This window comes from Sciurus carolinensis, chromosome 16 (assembly GCF_902686445.1).
Source record: "Sciurus carolinensis chromosome 16, mSciCar1.2, whole genome shotgun sequence".
NCBI classification, from domain to species: Eukaryota; Metazoa; Chordata; class Mammalia; order Rodentia; family Sciuridae; genus Sciurus; species Sciurus carolinensis.
Window position 1 is genome coordinate 11,781,827 of NC_062228.1, and position 10,852 is coordinate 11,792,678.

General features: G+C 51.9%; 1 protein-coding gene and 1 non-coding gene across 3 annotated transcripts; both read right to left on the reverse strand.

Moving 5' to 3' along the window:
- Positions 1–865: 865 nt before the first annotated feature.
- LOC124967334 (immunoglobulin alpha-2 heavy chain-like) lies at positions 866–9,947 on the reverse strand. 2 transcript variants are annotated; one of them, XM_047529523.1, is made up of 5 exons: positions 9,419–9,947; positions 3,415–3,774; positions 2,621–2,914; positions 2,223–2,285; positions 866–1,262 (listed from the first exon to the last, which is right to left on the reverse strand). In XM_047529523.1, the coding sequence occupies exons 1-5, from the start codon at positions 9,507–9,509 to the stop codon at positions 964–966; spliced, it is 1,107 nt and encodes a 368-aa protein (XP_047385479.1). In that variant the 5' UTR covers positions 9,510–9,947; the 3' UTR covers positions 866–963. The 2 variants fall into 2 exon arrangements, with proteins under 2 accessions (XP_047385479.1, XP_047385478.1); XM_047529522.1 differs by having other exon boundaries at positions 867–1,265; positions 9,419–9,946.
- Positions 4,934–5,006, reverse strand: Trnaa-ggc (transfer RNA alanine (anticodon GGC)). Its single transcript has one exon. It is a non-coding gene; the product is annotated as a tRNA-Ala (tRNA).
- Positions 9,948–10,852: the final 905 nt, after the last annotated feature.

The window sequence follows — 10,852 nt, forward strand, 5'->3', positions numbered from 1 at the left end:
AAAAAGATTAGTGGTGCACAACTGTAATCCCAGGGATTCAGGATGCTGAGGCAGGAGGGTCTCAAGTTCAAAGCCAGGTTCAGCAACTTAGCAAAACCCTGCCTCAAAATAAAAAAGGACTGGGGATGTAACTCAGTGGTTAAGCATACTTGGGTTCAATCCCCAGGACCATCAAAAAGGAAAAAAAAAAAAAAGTTATTAAGGAATTTGCCTGGTGGCAGGAATTTCTGAAGTAGTCCTGTCCATACTGTGATGGGGTGCGCAGTGAGAGGAGGAAGTGGTGGCCTGGGACCTGGGCTCCTCAGAACTCCTCCCACCCATATAGGCAGCTGTCACTTAGGAGTGGGTGGGCTGGGCATCAAGAGGCCAGGAGAAGGTGAAGCATGGAAGAGGAGAGAATGAGATTCGGGGGCCTTCTGAGTCCTGGCTTCATACACTCCTGTTTCGGGCTTTGGGCAGCCATCAGCCCCTGATGGGTGGAGTCTGGTCCAGAGGCCCTCAAGTAGCTTTGAGAGGCTTCCCTGCTTTGGCCGAACTGGGGAAGTGAATGAATCCAGGCTTGGAGCTCCTGGAGGCATTTGGCATTTGTCCTCAAAGGGGCTACAACTTAAAAAGGCTTTAGCCAAAATCCTGGTAAGGTCGTTAGACCACATGGCTCTCTCTGGACGAGGGGGTGTGGCCTCTTCCACAGGCAGCTGCCAGGGTCCAGGCACTTCACCTCTGACCAGCTAGACACCTTTGCACTTGAATGACCAAAGGAAGACCCCAGCCTCCTAAGGGGCCAGGGCCATGGGGGCTGGGTCTGCAGACTCCTCCGACGGCCTCCCCAGGTGCCCTTGCCCTGGCCTAGATCCCATCTCCCTTGCCCAGCACAGCACAGCACAGCAGAGTTCCCTCAAAGTCTCTGTATTTGTGGAGCAATGTGGGCAGCCTGGAGGCCGAAAGGGGAAGGAGGGGAGGGGACTAGGAGGAAGCTGGCTGGATGTCGGTGGAGGCTGGGGCACAGGCCGCGCTCGCGAGGTCTTGCGGGTTGCTGGCGCATGGTGCATCATCCTCCAGGGTCCTGGCAGGACTGTGCCCCCTGCCCGCCTGGGTCCTGGAATCAGGGGCTGCTCCTTGAGCCTCTTGGGTGGGAGGCACCCGCGGGTGGGCCAGGCGGAAGCGATTCCTCCAGACAGTGACCAGGATCAGGCCATAAAGGGGAGTGGCACCCAGCAGCCCCAGGTAGCAGTAGGTGATGGCAGCAAGGGTGTGCTCCAGCTCTGCTGTGGAGACAGAGGGAGGGCTGCTGAGCCTCTGAAGTGTGTCCTCGCCTCCCTGCCCTCGTGCCTTCCAGAGAGCTTTCTCTCTGGCTCCTTCATCCTCGGAGGTGGTGGTATTCCCACCCTCTGTGTCCTTGGCTCTGCATCTGAGGATCGAAAATCCTCGGGCTGGGCGGTGATTGTGACTGTACTGAACACATGGACTTTTCTTATTATTCTTTGAACAATATGGTATAGCAACTATTTGCATAATATTTACATTGTATTAGGTATAAGTAATCTGGAGGTGATTTCAAGTATACATAACTATACTTATATATACAAGTCTACTTACATACTATACTTGTATATAGGTTGTATACAAATGCCACCCCTTTTCTATAAGGGACTTACACATCTGCAGATTTTGGTACCAGAGGGGGTTTTGTGCTAGAATATTCCCACCCCTGCAGATACCTAGGGATGACTATATTTCCCTTTTCATAGATACAATAGCTAGGCTTCCATTCTGCAAGGAATGGTCTCTTTTTTGTTCACTCTGAAGCCTCAGCACTGTATGTGGTAGGGCACTGGGTAAATCTGAGACATAGAGAAGGTGAAGGACTCACCCAGGGGGCCAGGCGGGTTGGGGCAGAATCAGGAGGAGCCCAGCTGCTCTTGCGGGAGCGTAGTGCTCTTCCCACTTCAGGGCTCAGCTCTCCCTCTGGCAGGCGGCTCCCCCCCTCCCCCAATTCGTGCCCAGATGCCATGGTCCTAACAGGACACTAAGCACATCTTTTCTGCACTGTAAACACTGGCTCAGTGTCTGACCTAGCCTTCCAGACTTCCTCACATTCTGTGTTTGCCCTGGGAAATGCTCAGTCCTCTGCCAACTGAGTGAACCTATTTGACAGGGTAGGCGGAAGTCAAAAGGCAGGACTTCACCACAGAGGTCACAGGTCGGTGCTGAGGGATCCATACCCAGAGGGATGTCTCCACCGCTCTCCTGAGTCTCATTCCAGTTCAGGCCCAGCCCTCTGCACCCTGCAACAGAGCACATACCCTGCAAATAGCTTGAAAGGAAACAGGCACTCACCACCAGAGGACAGAGTTCTGGAGGGACAGCGGCTAGTGGGTCCTCACCGGCAACTGTCCCCAGCTTCATTGCACAGGCCCCAAAGGCCAGGAGCTTTAGGCAGGGCAGAGCTAGACTGCTTTGCCACACTCAGGAGTGCCTATCCGGACCCTCTGGTACTCAGGGCATCGGTGATGTTGATAAGATGGAGACTCACCAAGGAGAATGGAGGACAGCAGGTCTGGGGTGTATGGCCCAGGAGACTGTAGGAGGAAGACAAGCAGAGCCTCCGGCCTCCACTCACCTGGATTCCTGGGCAGGTGCAGCGCAGCCTCCGCGGCCCCACTCTGGTGCAGGCCTTGGCAGCTCACCGTTGTCCCTGCCGCCTCCCGAGGCAGCTGCAGCCAGCTGACCAGGGGTCCCCCAGGCCTCCCTGTGAACTCGTCCTCCTCCTGGTGCTGGCCTCTCAGAACCCACGAGATCCTCAGAGGGGCCGGGTGCTGTCCTAAGGCCACACACAGTGCCAGGGAGGGAGTGCCAGAGGCTGGGACAAACAGGGTCAGCGCTGGGGGTGGGAGTGCAGGAGCCTGCACCTCCGCTGTGGGGAATGACAGAGGGTGTCCCCAAATGCCACCAGTCCCCTTTAGACCACAGCCCTGCACCCGCTTTCTTCCCGGGGTCTTTGGAGAGCCCTTTCTTCCTGCTTTCCCCAGCCTTCCTCCCAGCTCCTGGAAACCCTTCCTTTCCCAGGATCTGCTTTGGCCCCACATCTAGCCTCCAGCCTGTGCAGCAGAATATGAGCTCAGAGCCGCTCCCTGCCACATGCACCTTCGCTCCTCCAGCCTCCAGAAACCCTGCTGCAGGGCACGTGGAGGGAATGATGTACTGTTCTTCAGCCGCCTTCCCTCCCCACCTAGCAGCTGGGGCTGCAGTGTGTCCGTCTTCCTCATCGGCAGGCCGATCTTCTGCAGTCCTCCTCTGTTTCTCTTCACCCCTGCAGCCAAGGCTCCCCCAGATGGTTCTGTGCCTTCTTCCCAAGCCCCCTGCCATCCCACTGCAGCCCTGCCCACCGGGGGCTCCAGAGCCCCTGGGACTCACCCTGATAGAACAGGTGCGTCCCCTCTCCAAAGATATACAGGCCTGAGAACCACATGGCACAGTAGTAGATGCCCTCGTCAGCAGGGCTGGCATTGCCCACGGTGAGGCGCGCAGCATTCTGGGCCAGATCCATCTCTGCCAGGAAGCGGGAATTCACACCCAAGCCGTAGGTCGGGGGAGCCCCATGTCGCTGGCTCAGTAGAAAGGTAGGGCTGCGCCCCTGCAGCTTCTGGTACCAGGACAAGACGTGGGCCCTGATGGGGCTACCCCGCACCACACACCAGATCTGGGGGTTGCCTTGTCCACTCAGCACAGAAGGCTGAGGCTGGAACAGAGAGGGCAGGAGGACCTCTGTGGCACCTGAGGAGGCAGAGGGACAGTCATCCACTGATACAACTCCAGGGTCATTTATTAGGTGCTCACCCTAGGGTGAGCGTGCAGGAAACACCAGAAGATATAATGAGCACTACAATTCTGTAAGAAAAAGGTAAAGACCAGTAGGGAAATAAGCAAAGGGCAATAAATGAGCAATATTCAAGGCAACTACAGATTGACTCAGGAAATACTGGTTTTGGCATTTGGGTTACAGTAGAGACCAAGAGACAAAAATTCTGCCACTGGAATTTTTTTTTTGTACCAGGAATTGAACCCAGGGCACTCAACCACCAAGCCACATCCCCAGCCATTTTTTATATTTTATTTAGACACATGGTCTCGCCGAGTTGCTTAGTGCCTCCCAAAATTGCTGAGGCTGGCTTTGAACTTATGACCCTCCTGCTCCAGTCTCCCGAGGCGCTGGGACCACAGGCTTGTGCCACCACGCCTGACTTGGGAAACATTTACTCTAGAGAAAAACATGAAACTATGAAAAGATGATTCAACTTCATTAGCAAGCAAAACTGTATTTACTTACAGGTAAAATGAAGTGTTTCACCTATAAGATGAGCAAAGATTAAGACAGATTAGTTTGCAGCATGGAAGAGGGTGGGCAGGTAGGCACTCTGGTATGGTTGGTGAGATGGGATCCCAAGGATCTCTCCAGGACCATTTGGCAGTTCCCATCAAAACTGTAAACCACCATGCTCTGACCTGGAAATTCCCTCCAGGAATTTACCCTATAGGTTGAACTGCACTCTGGGTAGGATGGAGTGGCTTTCAGCTGAATGGCAGTTCCAGTGAGAATAACCAGAAAAGTCAAAGAAGCAGGTGATGGTGTGGTTGAAGTAGCTGCAGATGTAACGGTGACTAGATGTGGAGGTGCTGGGAGGGGGACAGACAGGTGCAATGCTAGACTGCTGACGGGCCTCAGGCTGAGGCTAGACTGCTGACAGGCCTCAGGCTGAGGATCCGACTGCAGGCCGGAGAAACACCTTCACACAGTTTTCGTTTGTTGGGTTTTTGTTTTTGGTGGTACTGGGGATAGAGCCCGGGGCACTTAGCCACTGACCCCTGAGCCAGGCCCCAGGCTTTGTTTTAGTTGTCGATGGACATAATACCTTTATTTTGTTTATTCATTTACATGTGGTGCTGGGGATCGAACCCAGGGCCTCACACATGCCAGGCAGGCGCTCTACCACTGAGCCACAACCCCAGTACCCCCCGGCTTTTTTAAAATAATATTTTTTAGTTATTGATGGACCTTTATTTTACTTCCTTGTTTATACATGGTGCTGAGCATCAATCCAGGGCCTCCCAGGAACGAGGCAAGCGCTCTGCCGCTGAGCCCAGCCCCGGCCCTGCCCCGAGCCGTTTTTGGTTTTTATTTTGAGACAGATCTCTCTGGCCTCAGACTTGTGTGCCTCCCTCCTCAGCCTCCCTAGTCGCCGGGCTTACGGGCAAGGGTCACCACACCTGACTAAAGGACTATTTTTGATAAGAAAGGTTTGAGTGACTTTTCTCCAACTTACAAGCCTACCACCCCTGAAGGCCAGCTGCAGCGCCTTCTAAAACCTACTATAAAGGAAGTCATGTGGAGGATTGAAAGGGCCCCCACGTGTGTAGCTGCAGAGCACGGTGGTGGCAGAGACAGAGATGCAAACCTCTTTTGTCCCCGGGATGCACTACAAACTGAACCAACTATCAGGTATGTTCTTCAGGGGCTGGGACTGTGGCTCAGTGGTAGAGCGCTTGCCTAGAACGTGTGAGGCACTGGGTTCGATCCTCAGCATCACATGAAAATATGTAAATAAAGTAAATGTCTATCTACAACTAATATATATATAATTTTTTTTTTTAAATATGTTCTTCACTCTGGTGCAAAGCAGTTCACATCTTTTTTTTTTTTTTTTTTTTTGCAGTACTGGGGATCGAACTCAGGGCCTTGTGCTTGCAAGGCAAGCACTCTACCAGCTGAGATATCTCCCCAGCCCAAGCAGTTCACATCTTATCTAACGGGTATTTTCAAGAGCAACCTAGGGCTGGGGTTGTGACTCAGCGGTAGAGCCCTTGCCTAGCACATATGAGGCACTGGGTTCGATCCTCAGCACCACATAAAAACAAATAAATAAAGGTTCATCCACAACCACATATATAAAAGAAGAAGAAGCAGCAACCTAGTTGAATGGGAAGAACACAAGTTTTGAAGCTAGCAGTCTAGAGTGTGAACTGGGTCCTGGATTTCGGGCAACAGTGGGAGATTCTAAGATCTTAGAGCCTCCATTTCTCATTAGTTGGAAGGAAAAACAGTACTTACGAATATATAGCAGATTTCTAATCATATCAGGAATTATTGTGAAGAGTAACTGAAAAAATGCATGTAGGCCCAGCATGGTGGTGCATACCTGTAACCCCAGCTACTCGGGAGGCTGAGGCAGGAGGATTACAAGTTTAAGGCCAGCCTCAGCAATTTAGTAAGACCCTGTCTCCAAAAATCAAAATGGCGGGAATGTGGTTCAGTGGGTAAGTGCTCAAGGGTTCAATCCCCAGTACCAACAAAACAACATGCCTGTAAAGGGGTCCAGCGCCCGGCACGTTGTCAGTGCCAACCTAGCACATACGTTAAGTCTTGGGCCCTAGGCAGGGATTTAAGAGCTATGCTAGACAGCGTGATCAAACGCCTGTTGGATTGGTACACAGAGTATTCTAGAATATTCTAGGACATTAATTACAGAATAATCTTATGAGTGACTAGGAGACCGGAATCCTTCTGCTCTCCACTCTTGCTGCTTGACTTGCAAATTGTGTCACCTTGCAGGGACTTCATTTTTCCATCAGTAAATTGCAAGAGTTGAATACCACGTGTGCCAGCCCCCGGACTTCGCATTTCTTGTTAGGAAAGATGGGAAGAGATAAGGGGGAAGGAAGGATCTGGAAAGGAGAGAGCTATGGCGAGCCTCTGAAGGGACAGCCCAGCTGCAGAGGGGAGCACAACACACTTTTCAGAAAATGAAGAGCCGAGAGACCAAGCGCTGGTTCACGAGTGCTCTCACCAGAAACGCCGGAGAGGTGCGACTATTTCCTTAGCTGTGTGGTGGGTATTTGCTTATTGTTATTCTTTTATGAAAATAAAATGCAAAAAGGAAACCAATGAAAGAAGAGGAGAGGGGAGGGGTGGGGGAGGGGAGGGGGGAGGAGGAGGGGGAGGAGAGACATTGGTGAATATGACAGAATTTCATTGAAAGCCTTGGTCAGCTAGGCCCCGACCAGAGGCCAGTGAGAGGTAGACATGACACTGTCAAAAGCTCAGTCCACAGTAGAAGGGATCACGGAATTAGAAAATTGCCACTTTGCCAGGTACAGTGACGCACGCCTGTAATCCCAGCGGCTGGGAGGCCGAGGCAGGAGGATTGGAAGTTCAAAGCCAACCTCAGCAATTTAGGGATGCCCAAAGCAACTCGGCGAGACCCTGTCTCTAAATAAAATACAAAAAAGGGCTGGAGATGTGACTCAGTGGTTAAGCGCCCCTGAGTTCAATCCCCAGTACCAAAAAAAAAAAAAGAAAAAATAGCTGTTTGACAACAACTACAGAAAATTGTCTCGGTCAGACTCATCCGTGGACAATAAACTAGCAGAAGCAAGTCCAGGGGCTTTGGTTAGGTTTGCTTTCCAAGAAAGCAACAGCAATAGTAATATGCAAATAGAGGACAACACAGTGGAAGTCAAGGTCACCAGCAGTGGGACCAAAGACAAGGCCACACCTGCTGCAGTGCACCCAGAACGCACGTCCTTCCAAGGTCCTCCTGTCAGAAACGCAGTCCCGGAGTCTAATCATGAGGGAGCGACAACCCGGACTGAGGCACGGGCCACAAAATGGCCAGGCTGCCTATCCGAAAGTAGAGGTGAGGAGCTGCTCTGGGTGGAGGCCCAGGAGCCATGAGAACTGAAGGCAGAGTGTGACCGGGTTGGATCCTGCACCAGAAAAAAGTCTTTATTTTGCTCTAAATAATATTGGTGAGACAACCAGTATAACTTGAGTAAGATCCATAGATGACATCACATTTTATCAAAGTTCATTTTCTGATTCTGCTTATTATATTCTGCTGTAATATATATAAGAGGATCCCTTATTTTTAGGACACACCAGTTGACATGCTTAGGGGTAAAGGACATCATGTCTAGCCAGATGTGGTGGCACACGCCTGTTATCTTAGCTACTCAGGAGGTGAGGCAGGAGGATTGAATGTTCAAGGTCAGCCTTCGCAACTTAGTGAGACCCTAAAGCAATTTGGTGAGACTCTTGTCTCAAAATAAAAAATAAAAAGGATTTGGGGTGTGGCTCAGTGGTAAAGTGCTCCTGGATTCAATCCCTGCTACCAAATTAAAAAAAAAAATCAACAATAAACCCACAGAAACGTGCAAACTGGCCCTTTACAAAAGAGGAAATCCATAAGATCAATGAACATGACAAAGTGCCCAATCTCAATCAGAAAAGCAAGGAGACCAGCAGCACCGGCCCCTGAATGGCTAAGATAAAACCAGCAGGTGAGGTTCCATTTGGGCAGATGTGTGGAGGACTGCGATTCTCCAATACGCGTGTGACCCCTTGTTCCACATCCCACAACCTGGGAGTGAGTGTGTGAAACCACTGATTAGCACTGGGTGGGTTAGGAGTGCGGAGGTGACATGCCTTGTAAAGAATTCTCCTTTTAACGTCATTTTGAATGCTTTACTATCACAGTCAGACACAAATTGAAGGTTTCATATTTTGGAAAAAAAGCCTCTGTCTCCCACCACACCGGAACACCAAGACCCAGTCCCTGCCCAATGGTCTTGTCTCTTGACCTTTCTGCAGCATGTAACCCTGACCACTTCCTTCTTTAGTCTCCTGCCCTCCCACGGTCCCAGCAGCCCCTGGAGGGTCTCCAACCTTGGCATCTCTCACCCTCTTGTAGAGCCACCCAGCTAGCTCTTTGGAAACACTCAGTTTCTCTCTGGTCTCATTTCCACAAATTACAGTGAGACACAGGCCCTCTGCCCCCGTTTCCCACCGTGGGGTGAAGTTGACATCTCAAGGCGTCCTCTCTAACCTCCTCCTCTTCCCACGCACGCCTGCCCAGCCCAGGTCTGCCTGGGCCAAGTGCTGCTCAGACTCCCACCTGGCCTCCCCTGCTCCACCACTGCTCTGCAACCCACCGGACCCTGCTCACTCCAGTGAGGTGCCCCTCCTGGCACTAATCCCCCCACAACTATCCTAGGATGCAAAGAGATTGATGTCACCTATTTCTGGTATACCTATGCCCTAGGACAGCCTTGCATAGTGGATCCCCACCACATCCCTCTGCCTTCCAGAACACAGCCTCTCTGGCCCGAGGGGCTCCTTCTGCCCCTCAGCTTCCCCTGGTTGGTGCCCTCCCACCCTCAAGTCCTGGGTTCTCCAGTGGGAGGCAAGCGTGGGACCCACAGGCTCCACAGCAGTGGATCCCTAGCCCATGGCTTCTGCCCCTGACCCCAGCCTAAGAGGCCCCCCAGAGGTTCTTTCACAGGAATTTATCTATTACCACCCCCACGTACACCCCCAGGAAAAAGGAGGGGATCAGGATCTCCTGGGGAGGAGGGAGGACCTCACCCTGGGTGGACAGCAGCAAGAAGAGCAGCAGGGCCACTCCAGGCCTTGACGCAGCTCCTCTCAGAAGGCTTGGGTGGATCATCACGTCCATGTCAGCCGGGGTCGCAGGGCACAGCACTTCTGTGGCCTCAGAATCAAGGCTGGGTGTCTACTTCCTCCGTAGGGTGCAGGGAGGGCGCAGACACAGACGCAGGGCATTTGCGGGCCAACATCCGGGGCTGTCTCGGAAAGCCCCTGGCCTGGGGGCTGAGAGTACAACACAGCGTTGCTGCAGGTGCAGAGGACAGAAACGCAGCCACAGCCACTCAGAGGAGGCAATTTATTGACCCTTCAAACCACCAAGTCCTACGCAGGTCCTAGGCTGGATCCATGGGCTTTGAGAGATGTCGGAAATCCGCCGCTTCCTTCTCTCTATTCTGCTGTCTATTCTTCTCTCTATTCTGATTCTTCAGCAGGATCTCCTGAGAGGGTGGAGAGACACCTACCTGGCAGCCAACGGCTCAGCCACCCCAGCTCAAGGAGAGGTCACTTTCCCGTTAGTTAGAGCCAAGTTCTGACACAGATGTATCCTGGATTATCTCTTTGCCAAACCAATCACTATGGTCAGTGGGTTGACCAGGCATGGGTCATCTGGAAGCTGGGGAGGGGAGAGGGGTGTCTGTTGATCTTTGTGGACTTCATTGGCAATCTGGCAGGTCCCAGGTGAATGCTAGGTTGCACTTGCCAAGAGAGAATGGACGAAGGTCAGGCTTCTACTACCCGAAGGAACAAATATGGGCAGGAACAGGGAGGACTACCCCTGCCCGAGCTGCAGGAGGTACTAAGGCCCTTTGCGGGCCCCTTCCTGCCTCTTCATGCTACTCCCTAATGGGTACCTCTGCTTCCTGTTGGTCCCACAGAGGCCTCAGCCATCCCAGCCCTGGAAGACCCTTTCCTTCCAGGGCCCAAGACTTTGTGGCTCAATGATAAGAGTTAAAATAATAACAATAATAAATGATTAACCACCCCTTACCTCCCTCTCAGTGTTGAGTGGGCCCAATGACCTTGCTGTAAAGTGCTCAGCACAGAGCACCCAAAGGTGGCAAAGGCTGGGAGAATGAGGGAAATTTTCCAAGATGGCTACCGCAACATACCCCATCCCCTGGGCTCTGCTTCCTTTTCCATCCTCGTATTTTTTCTGTTGAGGTGTAACTGACTCAGTAAACTGCACGTATTTAAAGTATGCAACTAAAGGGGCTCATGGTAGCTCAGTGGTATGGTGCTTGCTCAGCACGTATAAGGCCCATTACCTTGGCAAAAAACATGCAATTAGATAAATTTTGACACATATACACTTGTGAAACCATCACAACCAAGACGTTGAATGTATCCATCACCCCAAAAGTTCTCTTGTTCCCTTTCATCATCCTTCCCTTCTAGCACAGCCCAGCCCGG